A 21,095-nucleotide genomic window follows, 5' to 3' on the forward strand; every position below is an offset into this window, starting at 1 on the left:
AAAAAAAGAGATCGTTAAAATGTATGCACGTATATATCGGTGGAAAAGCATTCTTGCGAATCGTATTTATATTTACGAACGAGAATGTCGCAGCGCACCGGTTAAAATTCTCGATCTACTTAGGACGCTTAAAAAGGGAAAAAGAGGAAACTCGACCGCGTTTTCTTTTTTTTTTTTTTTTTTTTCTCCAAAGAAAACCTGCAAGTTTGCATCGGGGATCGGGCATCGCGAAGGATTCCGTTATTCAATTTAACGAATTCATCGCGACTCCCCATTCATTTACTCGAAAGATGTACAGTTACCGGTGTTTTCATTGACTTGAACCAAGATCAGTGATTTAAAATTACTATCCGTTCAAGCCTGTCGACTGTAAAATGTTCGCTTATTAAATCGTGTTACGGTTTGTTGTACGCTGACTTCTTAGGCAATGCTTGGGCCGATCTACCGATTTTTTTCTTATTTTAGCGGTGTATTTTCGTTACGTTCTTCTGCTTGTTTAGTTTGAGGAAAGCAGGCGCAAAGAAGGACTTCCCTTCTTAAAAAGGCGACCACGATTATCGCGGGGCAAAAGTGCATCAGGAAGTATCCCACGATAGCTCCTGTCGAGACGTGTAACACGCGCATTTCTCAGGGACCTAGAAACGCACACTCGCCTCTAGAAAAACACCTCGACGAACGTCTGTATAACCGTACGCGAAATATTTGACACTTAAAAGGCAAACAAACGTTATTTCGTTTTGCTCGATCGTACAAGGATTTCATTTGGATAATATCATCCCATTGATGAATTTATAAACTTATAACGATTCACAATCATATTTAAAAGAAAAAAAAAAAAAAAAACGAAATGAAAATAGTCGATAGTAAAACAAAGATAGATGTACAATGAGAAAAAATAATTTCTTTAACCACTTGCGCTGGCAACTGATTGCGGACCATAACGAGTGACCAAACCGTGTACAATAATTCGTCGCTTTCTTTTCGAACTCATCGGTATGATGTCACTGGATAGAGAAGTGATAAATTTATTATTTGTTTCGCCTGGGTTATACTTCAATATACTTAGAACTGAGAGAATATTGCAATTTTGGGACAAAAAATTCTCGACGTGCGTAGCACGTCATTTCAGCGCAAGAAGTTAACCACTGATTGCGGACCATAACGAGTGACCGAACCGTATACGATAATTTATTGCTTTCTTTTTCTTCTGAACTCGTCGGTATGATATTACTGGATAAAAATTATTATTGAAAAGTAATAAATTTATTATTTGTTTTGCCTGGGTTATACTTAAATATACTTTAAAATATACTTAAAATATTGCAATTTTGGGAACAAAAAATTCTCGACGTGCGCTGGCAACTGATTGCGGACCATAACGAGTAACCAAACCGTATACAATAATTCCTTTTTGAACTCGTTGGTATGATATCACTGGATAGAAATGATCGAGAAATAATAAATTTATCATTTGTTTTGCCTATTTTGTTTTACTTAAATATACTTAAAACTGAGAGAATATTGCAATTTTGGGACAAAAAATTCTCGACGTGCGTGGCACAAGAGGTTAAGGAAGGTAGGATAAAATGAAAAGTTTTTAATTAGTAATCGAAGGAGCAACGAACGCGTACCATGAATGTAATTAAACAGAATCGAATTTAAAGTGCAATTAGACATTGCCCAGAAAATGATAAAACGATGGACTAACAATAGGATGGAGTGGAACGTCCCTCCGTAGAATGTAATTAACTCGGAGAAGGTATACGTTCGGGCCAGAATACACCTATTATATATCCTTCTTTAACACAGTCTTTAATTATCGGCCGACGGCTTACAACTCCTTATTCTCCTATAGCTTTTAGCAGCGTGAAAACGAATTTTTACCTCTCCTATTAATATTAATATTCCCACCGTTCGTGAGATATTTTTTCTCCCAATCTAGACGGGAACACGAAAATCCGCTACCATAGACACACCACAATCGGTACGCACTTTATGATTTTTCACCCCGATATATCGCGTGCTCGTGCGTAGCGTAATTATCTCGGACGTATACTCGCAAGTATACGCGTTTCCTCTGAAACAACAATCACCTCAAGGTCCTCCAGATAAGCTGCACGAGCAAATAAAGAAAATCGAGTTGCTCGGCCGATCGAAGAGGGGTTCGAGAGACTTCGAGAAGGGGTTTCACTATGCGTTTCACGTATCGGCAGTATTTTGTAACGTAAAAGGACTCGTCGAAAGTGTGAAAAAATATCGCGATGAATTTCCTTTGTCGAGGCTAGCCAGGATTGGGTGAAACAATTCTTTTTTATCACTCGAACGACTCCGACCGGCTCGAAACTTGTTCAAACGGATTTTTCTCGATTAACGATTCGAATAAAGATTCCGCGATAATCCGATTATTAATCGCAAAAAGAAAGATTCCTGATACTTCGAATATTAAAGGTAACATCGTTTTACATGGAAAATAACAGTCAAAAATGTTTTACCCTCCGCTACTATTTTTTTTTTTCTTTCTCGTTTTTATATTTAATTTCTTTCTTCGGCTTTCACTTACTCTATCTCCCGTTCCAAAAAATCGACACCGATCGTCTTCTTGTAGTCTCTTGTGTAAGTGCCCTTGCAAAACCTTTGGATCATTGACGATTTCCCCACAGCTCCATTACCCACTATCACCACCTGCAAACAAAGATTTCACCACATGCACTCGATGGCCTGATCGATCGAAATTCGTAACATCAATTTTTCGTTGTATAATATATTTTTCAGTGTATCATCAATTGCCATTAGGGGCGATTTTAAATTATCTAGAGACAGCGTGCGTATATGTAGAATTATATGGAAGGTGGACTTTCTAAAACTTGTAGGTTTAGAAGGTAGGTCGAGACGAGCAAGAAAGGAGCATAGAGCTAATTTCTCGTCGCAGCTTTCTTGTCGGCGAATTATGAGGCGATCGAATAAAAGTAGTCATCTCCTTGCTCGACAACGCAAATACCGAACCGTATCGGCATTATTTTGCAGAGCATGATCACGAGCGACTTTTAAAATCCCTTTGTCCCTTAGAAGTGAATAACAAAGTTTGTATCGTGTGTAAGTGAGCAACGATCCAATCGAAATGTATTATAATTGACTTGCAACATTTGTGAAGATTCTCATCCAGAACGGGGAAAATTTAATTGCGGGAGGATGATTCATTTTCCGCCAAAATTGCTGTCTCATTGACCGCGGACGATAAGAAGAACTAATCGATAAAAGCGTCATAAAGACGCTTGCTTTTCAAGCTTAGTGTATACAAAGTGTCATATCGTCTCATTCAAGCTCATTGTACACGCAGAAAATACAATTGTTCGGCGATATGTTCGACCGTTCTTTTATTTTTTTTTTTTTTTTTTTTTTTTACGTGATGATTAAATCCACAACTCGGAATTAAACCAATAAATGAATGATAAATGAATTCGTAAGAGAGAAAAGTATCATGTAACTGCGAGTATCAGGTTAATCTCGTTCTCATCATTGACACCGCTTTTAAAAATGTGTTTAATTTGTGAGAATTAGGACCGTGAGGGTAAAGACTATTAACCAAGTATGTATATATAATGACGTACAATAGAATGGAATGACCGACAGGGATTGTTGCTCGAAGCATCGAATCCGAAAATACAATAAATAAAAACGTGAAATCTAATTAATACTATATTTTATGATTTTAGGTTGATTAACAGTTTTCCATGTACAGTTATAATTTATGTACTAGTCGGCCATATAATTTAAAGTAGAGAAAAAGAGGAAGCACTTAATTACGAAGCGCATTCTCACCGATATCAAAGGTGTGCCATCACTTTTTGTCGATGATGTGAGATAAATGTTGTCGTTAAATCAAACAGCCTCGTATGTTTTCGTAACTTTTTTTTATATATACATATAAACGAACAGAACATTTAAAATGTAAATTCAATATATTTTTGCTTCAAGCAAGCATAAATATTTCGAACGTAACGATTTACATTGAAAACGATTCGTCTTGCCGAGATTTGACATGTTTTATTGCGTGTGTAAGATATGCATAAAATTTCGAGAAATCGTGTCCACTAAAGTATCGGAAATAATTCCGCCAAAATCGAGATAACGGTTCGTCTAAAGGAAGAAGTGGGTTAAATCGATAAGGGCCCCAAGTCCACGTGAACCGGTCTTTCAGATCGACCCTCTGTTGAAACTTAAGTTGTATGTTGTACATATATGCGTGTGTGTATGTGAAGAGTATGTCCTAATGAATATACAAACTACTTTTAAAATTAAATACTGATCGTCAATTATTAAATATAAAAAATGTATAGCAAAGAATATTCACGGCAATATTTAAAATATTTGAACGACTTGAAGATATACTAGAATGTATATACAATTTGTGTATTGTTTAATAAATATTTAAATTTATGAACATGTTCGAAATTACAGTACAGATGTTTGATAAAATGTGTAAGTATATAATGTGTCGTTAAAAATATTCTTATGACAATATAATTTACATATGTTATGTAAAGTCAAATATTTGATTTTTTAAGAACGCTTTGCAGGTACGTCAACCCGTGATTAATCTGTTGAAAATTTAGAAACTAACTCAAAATTTTAGAAATGAAATTTCGTTTTATTAAAATGAATAAAACGAAGAAAACAACGTAGCACGAGAAGAAAACACTACAAAGACAGTACAAGGTCATTTAAAGTTGTTTTAGCTTTAGTTTTATGACAGTTCGGCTCTACATTTAAATTATTCACAATTGAAGTAATTTGTCAATCTTCATCTGTTCGAAGCAAAATGAAAAACGCACATTGAAAATTAAAGGTTATATAATTGTTTATAATAATAAGCAGTAAATTGATAAAATGTTATGTAGCATCGATTCTTAGATATTTATCGTGTTATAAATTGTGCATACAAGATTTTATACTGTAGTAAATTGAGGAAGGAACGCCGTAATATATATTCTGGCGACTTTTTATCGCCTCATAAGACGCGAGCTTTCACAGAAAATATTCCGATGGAGAATACCGTTTTTCATGTTGACGTTGCCCAAATAGAATTCGGGATTATTGATCTCCCTTTTTTTTTTATACTTGCTTATAAACTCGACTGGTTAACTATATTATCGAATTAACAATTTTCATTATGCTTCTTCTTTCTGTTCGAACTTGAGTAATTACAATCTCTAGTCGTGATTCTGAAATACTTATTATAACAGTATACTAATTAAATCCGTGTATATTAATCATGTGAATTTCTCGAGGAATCTAATCCCCACATTCTAATTTTATCGTTCCATCTTTCGAAATTAGGGAAATATTAATGTAGTTATATAATGTCAGTGTAAGAAAATGATTTTAATTTTATTTTATACATATTAAATTACAATTGAAATTGTAAAAGAAATTGTTGGTAGATAGCAGGTAAATTTTTTACTGTTCAATCGTACGATCGTTTATTCTTTTCAGAGTATAGAAAATTTTTCTAATACAAAAATTATTCATTTTAATTGTCTTGAGTGTTCGATTAAGATCGAAATAAATTGTTTGAAAGTATTGCCAAAAATAATCAAATCATTGTTAAAATTCTTTTCTACATAAACAAGAAATATCATTGTAAAGAGCTACGTTCCAAGCAAATGAATATTATTTATTAAGTGTCAAAAAAATATATATATATATTTGTTTATAAAATGATTATTTATAATAACCGTTAAAGAAAATATTAATACTGATATTCGCGCCCATTTTATCATTAGTAAATATTATAATTTAACATAATATTTGAAATATTTCTAAACGAATAATTTCAAGTAGAAATTATTTAATAAATCAAATGCAACTATATTATAGAGTGTTAACGCAAAATAATCCAGAAGACGCGGGAACACTATAATTGGAAAGGGAATAGTCTTGTTACATATTTCTATATAGTCAAATAAGATGTAACGATTTATGCATGCACGTACTGGATGTTCCAAGTGCAAATAATAAGAATAGTAAAAGTAATATGTAGTCTTGAAGAAGTATATGCCTATGAATATGTTGGTATGTACCGTTATAACAATCGAAAGATAAACTACATTCATCGGAGGACATCTTTTATTTTCGTCTTATTTATAATAACATTTACAATTACTTTTATTATCCATTGTCTTTTGTTCGAAAAAATAACAGAAACAAAAAATTATTCCTAACCTATAGTATATTAAGCCGGTTCAGTTGTGTGTGTACGTGTACATGTGCGTAAATTGTGTGTATAGATATATAATAAATATATGTATGCACATATGATACCGCAGATTTGTCACTGCGCATACGCATTTCCGAAGCCTGATTTGAAACTAAATATAAACTTCGATGAAATAATATCGTTTAAAACTAATCAGCATTCGATACTTCTAAATATAATTACCTTGTCCTTGTTTTCAATTTCGGAATAAAAAAAAAAATATACGTTAAGTAAAAGTGGTTACGCTTGGTGTAAACTTCATTACTGAGAAAATGTTCATGTATTCCAACACATTTAAAAGCGCGCCAATTAAAGTTTTATTTATCAAAAGCATAAAGTGATAAAATATATTATCAGTAGAAAAGTATGGAAAAAGGAATGAAAATTAGATTTTTGATCACCTTGAGTGATATCTCAAGTTCTTCCTCCCGCATTCTGACCGTAACGTGTTTAGCATAATATCCAGCTGCAATATAACTCGATGTCTGCCGCCGATCTTTCGTGTGAAAATTTTTACCCTTAGCAATGATCACCTTTCACGATATTTCGAATTTATCACTTCACACCATGATCGTGACATTTTTACAAATTTTAAATAGAAATTTCACGGTCTTTTTTTTATATACTTGTTCGACATCGGTCAAATGCTTTATCGTGCTGAGAGAACAACGTATATACCGAACACGCGAATACGCGCCACTAGCCGACTGAACACCTGTACAAGACACCTGCCGAGACGTACTGTTTAGTAACTTTCTCTAGTAACATTTCTATTTCATATCAAGATCAATTGCCAACCACTGGAAAAAAGTTAAAACTGAAATAAGTGAAATTCAGAAGATAGAAACGCGTATTTGATAAATTTAATAATTTGCAATGTGTTGGAATAAAATTCAAGTTTTAAAAATACATGAAACATTATACATATAAAATACTACATAGATTAGATAATATGTAAATGATTTATTTCTTAAATTATTATACGACATCTATTTACAACTAATTTTTTTAACATGTAATGAAATAACTAGTAACGCCAAAATATTATATTTAAGATAATTTAATTAAGCAAAATAAGATTAAAAAGTAATTTAGTTTATAGAGAAAAAAAAAAAAAAAACATTACAGATACTCGAGTCGTAAGGAAAGATGATAAGGAACAAAAGAAATTATAAAGTAATTCAAAATTGTTTTCGTAATATTTTTGAACATGCGATGTATGTACTATATGTATACATATATACACATACATATTTATATATATATATACATACATGTATGTACACACAAACACACGCGCACTCGCACGACATGAATATGTATGTACTATACGTAATTATATAACATTTATATATGCTATATATGTTTATGCATTCATACAAAATTATAAAGCTGTGTATAATATATATAATAATTATGACATAATACACTTACAAGTGAACAATTTTATTAACGGTAATACTATTTCGTTAACGATGTCATAGTTATTATGTTTACTTTTAAAAATTATATGCGTCGTATCATCATATCTCACACAATTAATACTTATATATTCTTCACTTCGTTAATTAAAAAGATTATTGGTGAAAAAAATGATCGAGCTTACTGTATAAAAATCATTTACGTTTTAATGAAATTTATATATATATAAAGCATTTCATTCAAATAAAACTGTACAAAATATAAATATGTATACTTATATAAAAATTTATTTTTGTACAAAGTGCCTGATATTCTACATACATATTCATAAATGATTTTTAAAATTCTTAGTATCATCAGTTTAATACTATTTAATACCAGCAATACTATTTAATTACAAGCAATGTAATTTCTTGAAATAATGGTAATAAATTAATCATCAGATGACCACAGAATAATTAAATTTTCTTTTACTTAATTTTAAGTAATGTTTTCCTTTTGTTTTAATTATTCGTATAACGTTATGTCATTATACAGTTTTATTTGTTATTTGTTCGCTAAATAACAATAGTAGTTGTAAATAATGGTAAATGTTTCTTTTTTATATTTACTTGGCAGTATGTCTTATGTTCATGAAGATATGGTGCATTCAACACCATAGTGACAATAGAAGAGTGGTCTCTGACTAGACAAATTTTGTTTATTTCTGATCACTTTTTTGTATATTCATTCATATAAAAACCAAATATATAAATTCTATGTGTTTACTTTACACATATATCTTAATGTCTTTTTATAAATGAAATAAATTTTTATACAATTTTGAGAAGTATACATTATATGTAAATTTTTCGAAAAAAAAGTAAATAATAAATACGGTAATAAAATGCAAGTATAAGATAAGCTAAGATTTATATATGTTTGCTCTATTTATTCTAAAGATTCTTGCAGAAGCCGAAATGAAACAAACAATTATAGTATATTTCTACGAATTGTATGTCACTTAATTGAGAAATTAAAATTTCTAAAAATATTAATAAAAGATAAAATTTTAGAACTTAATAAATTAATAATAATATATCTGGTGTACAAATGTATAAAAATGAAAAATTTGAGTTTGAAAGTAAGAAATAGCAATAATAAACTGAATTAATATGAAGATGCGATCAACTGAGTAGTTATTAACAATGGATACTAATTTGGAATTCAAAGACTATACCTTATTTTATGCTATTAAATAAAAAAAATTCAAATATAATAGTTTACGTGCTCTTATAATAATATTAATACCCTTGTATACTTTCTTATGTTATCTTACATCTTATATTTTCTTATTTCTTATAAACAGTTAGGAATAATTTTTAGATTAGATATATTGCTTTTAATTAATATGTGCTTTTTTCAAGAATAATTGAGAGTTAACGTATTAAAAAAATAATGAATTATAAATATTGACAAAATTTATCTTACATTTATGTTAGCTTAATAAGTCATTTGTAAGTTTTCACACAATACGTTTTATGAATTTTTAACACAAAATATGTTATACTTGCATGTTCGTCATTAACAAATAAATTAACAATTGTAAAAATAATAATAAAAAAAATATGAGTACGTATAGAAATAAATAAGAATGATGAATCAAGACAGCCTTATTATTATATAATAATCCTTATTATTATATAATAAGTGTTTAAACCATTTTTAAGAAAAAGTTTAATTAAATTGGCTGTGTCTGAAAATTTTTCACTTAATTCATAATATTTGCATTTAATCATCTCAAAATTAGTAAATAATAAATTTTTAGCTTAAAAATGTTAACTCCCATAGATATTGTCCAAAAGATAGTATTAATAGCAACATGTCCAGAATATAATTTTTTAAAATAAAATCTGAACTACATCATTGCTTTTAAAAGTCACTAATTAACATTTCAATGTTCGTTTATGTGTAATCATTCGTGAATTGACAAAATTGTTCTACTTTTTATGGCAGCCAGAATATGTAACAAAAGCGATTGACATAATCATATTGCTAAAAAAATAAACCGTATTTATAGTTTATAAAAAGAAAACTATATATCCTTCAGTATAAAGTATACTCTCTCAAATATCACAAACATCCGTATTCTGAATATAATTGTTAATTATAATAATTTGCATTTACCTCGTTGCACATTCATACAGAATATCTATTATATTTTGTTGATAGATATTATAACCAAATATGTTATAAGAATTATAAATTGTTTCCGCACATTAATATGCAGAGGCTTCCTTATATTCAGAACCTTCCATAGTGAAGAAATCTTCCAGTTTCCATTGTAATGTTTCGAAAGTTGGCCTCTTCATTGGATCTTTGTTCCAACATTCTAACATAATATCATACAGTGCAGTTGGACAACCAGGTGGACATGGCATTCTATATCCATGTTCTACTTGATGAAGAACTTCAGCATTTGTCATACCTATAAAACGAAAATAATTAAATATCATTGCTTAAATTCTTATTATCAAAATATACTACAGAATTTAAATCTCAAAATTTGTTTACCTGGATATGGTATTCTACCGTAAGTAACCAATTCAGTCAAAAGAATACCAAATGACCAGACGTCCGATTTAATACTGAATTTGCTATAATTTGCAGCTTCAGGTGCAGTCCATTTAATTGGAAAACGTGCACCTATTCGAGCTTCATACTCATCTTCCTTAATAAGTCTAGCTAAACCAAAATCTGCAATCTTCACAACATTTAATTCTGCTACTAACACATTACGAGCAGCTAAATCTCGATGGATATAATTTTGTGACTCGAGGTACGCCATACCTGCTGCAATTTGTGCAGCCATATCAATTAATCGTTGTAAATTTAATGTTTTTCCTTTCCCTATCAAAAAATATATAATACATGTAAAAATGAACAAATAGAAAATATATATATATATAAATTAAAATAATTAAAAAATGTAATTCTATTACCTTGCAGATATTCCAATAAGCTACCATTCCTCATCAATTCCGTAATAATGTAAATAGGTTCTTCCAAGGTACAAACAGCATATAATTGAATTAATTTTGCATGACGAAGTTTTTTCATAATTTGTGCTTCTGCTAAGAAATCTTTAGGATCCATAGTTCCTGGTTTGAGTGTCTTTATTGCTACTGCAGTTGTATTATTCCAGGATCCTTCCCATACTTCTCCAAATTGACCTTGGCCTAATTTTCTCACAAATTTGAGAGATGAACGATCAATCTCCCATTGATCTCGTGTGCGATGACTAAGACCCTCAGTTACAGGTTTCTCAACCTATCAACAAAATTAAGAAGTATGTGCCAGTCAATGACAATGACTGTTTACTTGTCATAAATGAACATATTTCTATGGCATTAATAGCAAATGCTCCTTTTGCAAGTTGTACACTAATAAATAAGATACAGAAACTTCAATCATATATTAATTGCAATTCTAAAATTTCTTTAAAAAACTTGGAGCACCGATCTTACTTTTTATTCATACAAACCTAATTAGAAGCCCTTTAAGGATGTTGCTTAGGCTGCATAACTGATCATTAAGTTCTTAATGATTTTATTATAAGACAACAAACAACAAGTGTTACTTAAATTAAAATGTCTAATCTAATAATGATACCACAAAAAGTAAAAGAAATAGTGGCTGTTATGCAAGATGCAAGTGATGAAAAGCAAACTTCAAATTATTTAATTACATGCCTTTTGACATTCAAGTGATTTTATAATGAAAACTATTTTAGATTTGAATAAACATATTAACTAAGGTATATGAAATATAATTTAAAATAACGCTTTGAAGTAAATGAATCTTTATTATAGATAAATTTGTATATAATAATGTTTCTCAAAAGTCATTAATATTTATTTTTATAAACAAGAATATTAATTCATACATATAATTTCAGGAACTTAGTAATTGAACACTTATGCACGGTCCAAGACAAATATATATACTAATAATTTATTCATTGTGGAATATGTACATTATTAACAAGAATGTAGCACCATATTTGAACTTTTTTAACATAAAATGCCCTCAATGCCATAAAGTTGAGTTAAAAGAAAGTATAAAAAAATATGGAAGATAATTTCAATCACTGAGAGCATTAAATCATATAATTTAATAAGACAAAAATGTCTTATGAAATTTTCTTGTTTTACCTCATTAAAAATTGTTCAGAAAATATATAAGGTTTATTAGGTAAGAAAAAAATCTGTTTTAAAATTCTTTAATGTGAATATAAACACAAGAAAGAATTCTAAAACTGAAATTTTAGAAACTGATCTATGAATTTAAATTTCACATACAGGATATCTCGAACATCAGTAAAAAATATATCACTTATTTTTCTCATTTAATATGTTATTTATATAATATTATTTAATATAATATAGCATGATATAATACAATACAATAACAGTCTTTTTTCATTTGTATAATCAGTACAAAATGATATGGATAATTTAGTAGGAAAGTTAAGAATTTATTTGAGATACCCTATATATGAGATAGATTTAAGCACACAAATATTGATAATAGAATATGATCATTTGTTGGAGATTTTATAAAAATGTTTGTGTTGAATATTGTCTTAATTAACAATACATCAAAGTAGCATATACAGACACACAGATACAAAATTATCTTATATTTTAAATGTGTGCTTTCAATCCTATTTTTGTTAAGAAAGAGTATGTATTTAACAATGTTATGTCAGATTATGAAAAGAAGTGAATTTTCTAAATGAAGAATGATCTAATGTCTTTGAAACATGATTCCATATAAGACAGGCTTGTGCTGTATGTACAGGCCAAAGATATAATGGAAAGCATTTATGTAACAAAGAAAATTAACATGTTATGTCATATTGGGACATTCAATTTACCAATAAAATCCAGCGGGAGGTAAGGTAAGCAATAACAGAGAAACAAACATAGTCTATTCAGAGATCAAACTTTGCAAGATTATTTATCAAACTAAAAGCTGTTTTCAAACCTTAATGTTTTTAAAAATAAATAGCAGCAATATATTATATGCATATATATGATTTTTCATTTAAAGTAACAATAAATCTTCTTTTAAAGATTAAAAGTTTAAAAAAACATAATTTTGTACATATACTTAAATACAAAAATTCCTTATTACACCTTGATTAATATTCAAATTAGTGCTTTTTTTATTAATATACTTAAACAAATTTCCTAACAGTGTCATGAACAAGAAATATAAAATAATATTTTAGTAAAGTACACATAAAATTTCATCTTGTATCTTGTACTGTGATTATATTGTTCAATATATCATTTCAAATATTTTTCCAATAACATTTCTTAAAGAATATACATATAGTTATCGAATACATTATTTTAGAGCAAAGTCTAATTGGAGTTTAGACAGTGCTATTAATATATAAATGTAATTTAAATATTTGTTGTATCATCCATTTTATTTATTTTCTGTACAAAATTAATTACTTTATAGATTTGTGTAAAATAAAAGTCAAAAATCATGCATTTGTGTTTTTACTTCCACTTTTTGTTTCATATTATGGATTACACCATCAAGGGATTTCTTCAAAATTAATAAATATCAGGATAGAGATTGTGAAATGAATTTTTATTAAATAACTAAAGAAATCCCTTGATAAGTATTTAAAAAAAAATAAATAATTAAACAATACATTTTGGTGATGTATCATTAAAAATCAAATGTTATACATGCAGCAAGCTGTCTAAACTCCATTTATATGACACAGGATTGCAAGAAATATAGATTTAATCAAAAATTTTGTCTTACCTGTACACAGGGTTTGCAGAGATTTACACATAGTCCATCAGCATCTTTACTATAATGTTCAACAAGATCCTGAAGGTTCCTGAATGTAGTTCTCCTAGCAATGAAGAAACCACCTTCATCCAGTTGCCTAATGCGATAATGTTTAACTGTATCACCATCGCGTACTATAAAAAGTTTTTTATTATTTTACCATGAAAATGTGATTTATATAATTCAAAAATATAAATATAATATATTAAAAATATAATATAAATTTATTATAAGCATATGCTTCACTATAGAGATTGAATTTTTTTATATATATTCACATATAATATAACATACCTGAAAGAGAATAATCATTGTGTCGACTTTCAGAATCTCTAATTAAGAATGCACCATGGTCATTTTCAGGAAGCAATAATTTCTTCTCTGCTTCAATTCGTTTAATTTTTCTGAAGTACCATCTATAAAAAGTAATAGTAATTAAAATAAAATTAGTTCTTTAATATTTGATTAGTCAATATTGAAAAAAATAATAAAAAATTGTTTACTGTATGTTTTTATTACATACAAGAAGAAAAAAGAAAGAACTACCTATTTAAATTAACTGATAGTCAGAACTCTCCATCCATATTAATAAAACCTAAGAGTCAATACATATAGTGAAAGCAAGGCCACATTGACTACTAGTCTATACAAAGAAAAATTTATTGAGAACATAATAAAGAAAAGTGAAGGTATTAAGATTTTTTTTTTGCATGTTTTCAATTATAATTAGATTTATAATATATTCTACATATCTCTTATATGTAATATAATTTCAACTATTCTTTTAATGAATACATAACTGTAAAATTTTATGTGAGTCGCATACTAAATGTAATTATTTTGCTCCTATATAATTATTCATCATATCTATATTTATAATTAAATTATGAATATATCTATTTTTATAATTAATATATCTATATTTATAATTAATTAATACCTATATTTATAATTAAATTATGAATATATCTATATTTATAATTTAAATTTATTGCAATAAAATTATAAACTTTTTACAATTATTATTATGAAATTATTCAAAACAAATTTTCTTGCCTTATATATAATTTTTTTTTAAATATTTACTTTTATTAAATAAAAAATACTTATAAAAAAATTAATACAAACATTAATAAAAATATGACTTACGGTTCTGCTTCTATAGACTTTAATTTTGCAACATAATTGCTGGGAATATATCCTTCTTGTCGGGTTCTTTTACTTCTAGCTAACCACCAGTCTCCTTGAGTGTCATTTAAGATTTCTAAGTGTTCACCTTTTCTGAAGCTTAAATCTTCATCAGTACGTGCATCATAATCATAAAGTGCAACAAAAATTTTTGCAGTTGGCACATCTGCATCTGGAATTTGTGGCATAGGCCTTATAGGATCTGGAGGTGGTGTTGGCACTGGACTAGCTGGAGATGCAACTGCTTCTATATTAGGATTGCCTATTCTATCAGGCTTCTCTTTTTCTGTATCTGTTGGACTGCTGAAACAATTACCCATTTTTTGTATGTAATATCAAACTTGTTCACTATATAAATTCACTGTCACTGAGTCATGAAATATGACAATTCTTTTTGCAAATGTTCCTCCAATGTTCTTACGTTTGGTCTTTTTTCATGGATATTGAGCTATGATGATGTGAATATGAAATTTTCATAATACACATTTCGTGATGTAAATATGTAAAATAAGCACTAAAATACACTTTGGTTTTTAAAATGTTTGGATACAGATCACTAAGAATATGGGTTCTTAAAATTTGATATAATTTGTAAGATCGGCAACTTTTTTCTCGAAGCTTCTCCTCTTCTTCTCAAGAAACTTGTATTTCTTTCGTCGATATCTAATGTAATAAACATTGAACACTTGTAATTAATTAAAAATTTTACTAAAAACTACAAATAATAAATACAAATATTTATTTGGGTAATCACTTATAACGATGACACTTCATCGCGTCACTGTACAACCGTAACACAAAACAGAGATATGCTCTATTAGTATACGCATTTTCGTCGAGTTCGCGCTGATCCAAGCTTGACGTCATAATATGGCACATTTGTAATTTAGGTTAGGATGTAAATCACCAATTTTATTATTAGTATTTATTGTTATTCAATGCCATTTCTAACAAATTAATATTCTTATTTTATTAATGCAAATAATATGTTTCCGTTCATCATCAAAATCGTTTTGTTGAAACAAATCATCTCTTAAATATAAAAATAAAAGTAAACGCAACGCAGTATTAAAAAATAATAAATCTAAATCGCGCTACAAAGTTTTCGATTTTATATTAAAATTTACCACATAAAAAGTAACAAGGTTTAATTAACCCATTTGCATCATAACTCTATGCTACTACGTTGAAACATCAGTGGCATTCGACATATAAATGAAGATCGCGGAATATTCCGCTTACGGATGCAAATGGGTTAAGAAAGTTGGACCAAGATAACATAATATATATATTAATATATGAAAACAGTTGGAAAACAGTTCTCTTAAATAATGTAAAAACTAAAATATTTTTGAAGAATTTGATATATGTAATCATATGCAATTGAAAAAAAGATGTGATTTATGAATGTAAAATGTAACAGATGAAATCCAATTTTCGACTGAAACTCGTATTTTTAATGCTGCTTTCTCGATAACGACTAATAGTCAGTGACACTATTTAAAAAATATATATTATATAAGAATCTTTTCGAGAAATTGTAATGAAAATCAAGAGAAAAAATATTTTTATGCGAATAGCAGAGCCCGCTCGATTTGAACTTGTTCCACCGGTTCATTGCAATATCTAGGAACAATATAAATTCTCTTACACCCGAAGAAGATCATTCTTTCCCTATCGTTGATTTTTCTGCATTGGCATTGCATAGTTGCAAGAATTTTCAGGAGCACAGTAACAACCGACGGTTAAAAAAAACGTGAACAACATAATGGAAAGTAACGTCGCCATTGCATTAAATCAGATCCGTCAAAATCCTAATTTTCACATGTGCGACACTGAGAACTGTGAGGAATAAAACACACGTCGAATTTCTTCTCAAGAAATACAACTACGAAATGAACGTATTCCGTATAATATTTCGAGACACGTCTAAGATTATTTATCTCAGAAACAAACGCGACAAACGAACAAATTTTTCATGACAAACCGACGGAGAGGTGAAAACACCCATGGTGAAGGTAGCCAGTAGCCAGCGAAATATAGTTTTCGGATAAGTTCGGCTATGAATCCGAACTTAGCCGAACCTTAACCATCCCTCAAAGATGCAAGTCGTTGGATTGTTATACATATATATACATATATGATCGTGTATTTAACACATATATCTATACTATCACCTTAAACATCATAGAACTCACTTACTCTTTTCTTCTAATTAAAAAAATAAACACTTAAATAATTTAATAGTTGATAACATTGAATAACAAAAAAAATTGAAAAAGATATGGATTTAATAAAATTTCTTTTTAAAGTTCGATGTAATTAATTAACATAAAAGAATAATTAAATATCTTTTTAATAGAAAAAAAATAACTATAACAAAAAAAAAATTTTACATGTTTAGCTATTTGATTGTAAAAGATATCAAAATGATATCTCTGTATATCTTTTAACGTTTCATGCTTCACGATCATAGCGAGAAAAATCGTTGTGTTTCTTGAAAATTGAATTTTAAGCTTCTATTATATAATTAAATGATATTTTTATCAAAATTAATATTGAAATCTAAAAAATAATTATTAATGTATTGATTATAATATCTTCCTTGTATAAATTAGTAATAATTATTTATTAAAATAAAAAAAATTGAAAAAAGAAACACTATACTATACACAGGCTAGTTAGTTTTGCGTGATTCATATAAATATATAAATATTTAAAATTTTTTCAAAACTATCAAATGCTCAAATATAGTACAATATTTAATACAAGAATCATATACTAAATTCAAAATGTTCATTGCATAACATTATAATGATCTTACATTATACATACAATAAAATACATAATGTTATACAGATTCTTTGTCATTTAAATAATACCATTTATTAGTGTATAAAATTTAATTATTACCTGAGAAATCTACTGAAGAAATGTTGAATGGTTTTACTACGAAATGTTTTGGAATGCATTTTTGCGAACAATTTGATTTATACATTCATGTGATTGTAATTTTTCAAATGTAAACTACACGGTATTTTTTGATAAATTATGCGAAAAATATAAAACTGGGAACCGTAACGATTCGTATCTGTAGCTGCACTGCTTGCTTATTTCAATCTATCTATTTTATTTTTTCATGTACACATACAAGAATATATCGTATCTTGTTTTGTATGTATTAGATTATATATACATGTATGTACATGTATATACATGTATTACATATACATGTATGTACATATATATCTATGTATTAGATTCCATTTATTACATTATCAGATTCTATCCAATTATATCTCGATAGCTATAGATAAATCAATATTTACTTTAAATACTTTTTATTAAATTTAAAATCTTCTTATACTGCAGTTTAATCCAAATATGTATAAATATATTTTAGTAAAATAAAATGGAATTATTTATAATGCATTGTACAAAAATATAAAATTAACAAAATTTTTCGATGTCACAAAAGTAATACTTTTAATAAAATATCCAATATTATGATGAAAATAATAAAAAATAAAAATCTTAATAAATTTGAACAAGGGACAAAAATTTAATTTTATTCATGTTTCTTCTTTAATATTTTGGTAATATTTAATTTTTTGCATTAAATAGTAACAAATGACATGAAATTATAAAGATAATTAACAATATTAATATCTCTTGAATATGAAATAGTTAATTTAATATTTACATTACATATCATTGTCAAAATACTATATATGTTCGTATGATATTTTTAACATACTTTCAATGAAATTAATGTAAATAAAATATTGACAAATTAATAAAAATGATTCTAATTTTAATTGCAATTTTATTGTAATGTTATAAAAGAACAATTTAATGGTTTACAATAATTATGTATTTTTGTATAATTCAAAGATTCGTTATCACCATGTATTTATAAGCGTACAGAACCAATGAACGTGTAGCTTTTGTGTACTCACATTATGCAGAAATGATATATATAATGCATTATTAGATTTTTATAATTTAGTAAAAAATAACTGCCATTGATTTTACGAATAGTATTCTGTAGTACCTTAACATTGAAATTATATTGACATTCATTTGTATAAAAAAAAAAAAAAAATGCATTTGTCTAACAGATGTAAGATGGAAATTGTGTCCCATTTGTTTTAGTCTTTACGTGTTGATTATAGAATATTACTTAGCAGATGAATCATCATTGTCATCTGTATCAGGTACTTCTAAAATTTTTGGTCCATATAAAAGAACATATGCACAATGCCAATCGCCACCACCGCTAAGTTTTAATACATCTTCGCTAGTTACAGCGCTAACAGTTTCATCGTCACATTTTAACCATGTGTCATGTTTTTGTCTAACCCATGCTACATAATGACCACTACTGCTTGATCGTCCTCTATGTGTTAGAACTGCTTGTAATGAGTAATAGCCACTATTATTTGATCCTACATCTGTAATTATAATAATGTATATAATATAAATATTTATATTTCATTGATTTTTAATCTTTATATAATTTTATTACCATCTGGAAACGAAAATGGTTCTTGTTTGACATTCTTTTTACTTTCTGTTTTATCTTTTCTATTTTTTATGTTACGTGATTCTTCCACCAAACGATCCTCATGTTGCTTAAATTTTTCTCGCATTGGTGTTAGTTTAGTTTGAAGTTCACTGCTACATAATTCAAAAACATCGAATTCAAGAGGAAATTTAACGTCTTTGAGAATTTTTGCATTAATTGCTTCTTTCTCTTTATAGTAAAAACGCACAAATTGAATCGTTAAATATGCTGGCAATCTGCTAATTTTTGACTGTAAAATATATTATCTTTATTAAATAAAAATTTCAATATCCAAAACATAAACTTTATATCACGTGATAATTTTTACCGTTTTCGTATATACTGCATCTCTGCCAAGAGTTGATGACATTTTTGTAATTTGTTCCTGCATTTTATTTCTAAGACCAGAATGCATGTATTTAACCTCTGTTGAAATAAAACAACTCAATTGTAAAAACTCTTCTTTTCCCTTAGTAGGAGGTTCATCCTCAGATTCTATACATTTTAATTCTGTATCAAATGTTCCTCCGAAATATTGTTCAATCAATGAACGAGGCTTGTAATTTTGTCCATTATTTTCTAAGGCAACAGGATTTTCCTATGATTATTTAACAGATATGAATAACATTTTTATATATAAATATAACATTTAAAACATAGTTTTAAAAATGTTGAGTCACTAAATAACCTTTGCTGGTAATTTTTGTTGCAACATTCTAATAAGCTCAGTCCAACATTCATTGGCATCTTGTTGCTGAAATCCACCATGCTCAGATTTTTCAGCAAATCTTGGAAATGCTAAATGCATCATTTGAACAAGGACAACAGGTGGCAAAGATGATCCTTTATCCATACTATCATATAAATCTCTTAATGCAGCAGTTATACTTTGTGCAGGTACAAGTGATGAGCTACCAGGAGCTGCGAGTCCTCCTGAAAAATTCTTTAGAGCATCTCTTAATTCTGGAACAGTTTTTAGGCACTGTACCGTTGCATTAAGATAACAAGTATTTCCTAAATTCGTCAAACCAGCTGGTAAATCTAAAGCAGTAGCTAATGCAGATTCGTTCATATCTTCTAAAAATAATGGCTTTTCAGTTGGTTCTACTGGTACATCTTCCTCTTTAGAACCCATCATTAAAACAGTAATACCCTATAAAAAAAATTAAAATTAAAAATAAAGTTTTACACTATTAGATATGTTAAAGATACATTATAAAATATATTTATTATCAATAAAAATATTAACATTATTATATCTTACATCTTTTAATTTGATATTGCCCCAATCATCATCTTTTAATGTCATTCCTTTTAACATAACTTTTTGCCTTTCTGGCTGTACACCTGTCAGTGCAAAAAGTTGTGCTTTAAACAACATTGGTTCTTCATCTGTGTTAACTTCAACATTAGGAAAGAATTCTTTTCCCCATTTTACTTTAACTAAAACAAAATACTTCATATATCAAATACTGAAAACTGTTCGATATAAAATTAAATAAAGAAATTTAAGGTTAGATTTTTTATCTAATTTGAATTTTTTAAATACATACTCGAATATTGAGGCATTTCTTCTTTTTTATTTAAATATGTTTGGTTTTGTAAATTTATATCACTTGACGAACTTAATTTACGATATATTTTTTTTTACTAGCGATTATTAACGTACATAAAGTGCACCGTCAGGCATTCGCGTACTATATGTACATGCATATATGCACATATAGATTCAAGAGCACTACTACAATTTGGTAACCGACCAGCTGATTGAAAAATTTGTATTATTTTACAATTCTTTATGTA

General features: G+C 28.1%; 3 protein-coding genes across 10 annotated transcripts in view; all 3 read right to left on the minus strand.

Moving 5' to 3' along the window:
• LOC122527600 (ras-related protein Rab-23) overlaps positions 1-7,163 on the minus strand; it is a 12,522-nt gene extending 5,359 nt beyond the window's left edge. The window contains exons 1-2 of one of the 2 annotated variants that reach the window (XM_043651928.1): positions 6,658-7,163; positions 2,561-2,682 (exon numbers count right to left, since the gene is read on the minus strand). In XM_043651928.1, the coding sequence (XP_043507863.1) occupies positions 2,561-2,682; positions 6,658-6,690 (155 nt within the window). In that variant the 5' untranslated portion in view covers positions 6,691-7,163. The remainder of the gene's footprint in view (positions 1-2,560; positions 2,683-6,657) is intronic. The other variant, XM_043651929.1, reaches the window with a different exon arrangement.
• Positions 7,164-7,952: 789 nt separating this feature from the next.
• On the minus strand, positions 7,953-18,080 carry LOC122527609 (tyrosine-protein kinase Src42A). Of its 7 annotated transcripts, none has more exons than XM_043651940.1 (9): positions 16,377-16,941; positions 15,480-15,672; positions 15,302-15,388; positions 14,687-15,025; positions 13,832-13,953; positions 13,508-13,671; positions 10,660-10,987; positions 10,232-10,567; positions 7,953-10,145 (listed from the first exon to the last, which is right to left on the minus strand). In XM_043651940.1, the coding sequence occupies exons 2-9, from the start codon at positions 15,602-15,604 to the stop codon at positions 9,937-9,939; spliced, it is 1,710 nt and encodes a 569-aa protein (XP_043507875.1). In that variant the 5' UTR covers positions 15,605-15,672; positions 16,377-16,941; the 3' UTR covers positions 7,953-9,936. The 7 variants fall into 7 exon arrangements, with proteins under 7 accessions (XP_043507875.1, XP_043507874.1, XP_043507876.1 ...); XM_043651939.1 differs by having other exon boundaries at positions 14,687-15,028; XM_043651941.1 differs by lacking the exons at positions 15,480-15,672; positions 16,377-16,941 and adding an exon at positions 17,639-18,080 and having other exon boundaries at positions 14,687-15,028.
• Positions 18,081-18,534: 454 nt separating this feature from the next.
• LOC122527613 (ubiquitin carboxyl-terminal hydrolase 14) lies at positions 18,535-21,015 on the minus strand. The gene is made up of 6 exons (XM_043651953.1): positions 20,846-21,015; positions 20,557-20,735; positions 19,981-20,445; positions 19,621-19,890; positions 19,254-19,542; positions 18,535-19,179 (listed from the first exon to the last, which is right to left on the minus strand). The coding sequence occupies exons 1-6, from the start codon at positions 20,859-20,861 to the stop codon at positions 18,905-18,907; spliced, it is 1,494 nt and encodes a 497-aa protein (XP_043507888.1). The 5' UTR covers positions 20,862-21,015; the 3' UTR covers positions 18,535-18,904.
• Between the last annotated feature and the right edge of the window lie 80 nt (positions 21,016-21,095).

This window comes from Frieseomelitta varia, unplaced genomic scaffold (assembly GCF_011392965.1).
Source record: "Frieseomelitta varia isolate USP_RPSP 00005682 unplaced genomic scaffold, Fvar_1.2 scaffold_228, whole genome shotgun sequence".
Classification (NCBI taxonomy): domain Eukaryota; kingdom Metazoa; phylum Arthropoda; class Insecta; order Hymenoptera; family Apidae; genus Frieseomelitta; species Frieseomelitta varia.

Coding starts and splice junctions, on each gene's coding strand:
- LOC122527609 (XM_043651939.1), bottom strand. CDS start 15,604: ATGTGCCATATTATGACGTCAAGCTTGGATCAGCGCGAACTCGACGAA. Junction 15,029..15,301: donor CTTACAAATTATATCAAATT/TTAAGAACCCAT, acceptor TAATTGTTTCAG/CAGTCCAACAGATACAGAAA. Junction 13,954..14,686: donor AAGTCTATAGAAGCAGAACC/GTAAGTCATATT, acceptor TACTTTTTATAG/ATGGTACTTCAGAAAAATTA.
- LOC122527613 (XM_043651953.1), bottom strand. Junction 19,891..19,980: donor AACAAAAATTACCAGCAAAG/GTTATTTAGTGA, acceptor AAATAATCATAG/GAAAATCCTGTTGCCTTAGA. Junction 19,180..19,253: donor ACCATTTTCGTTTCCAGATG/GTAATAAAATTA, acceptor TTATAATTACAG/ATGTAGGATCAAATAATAGT.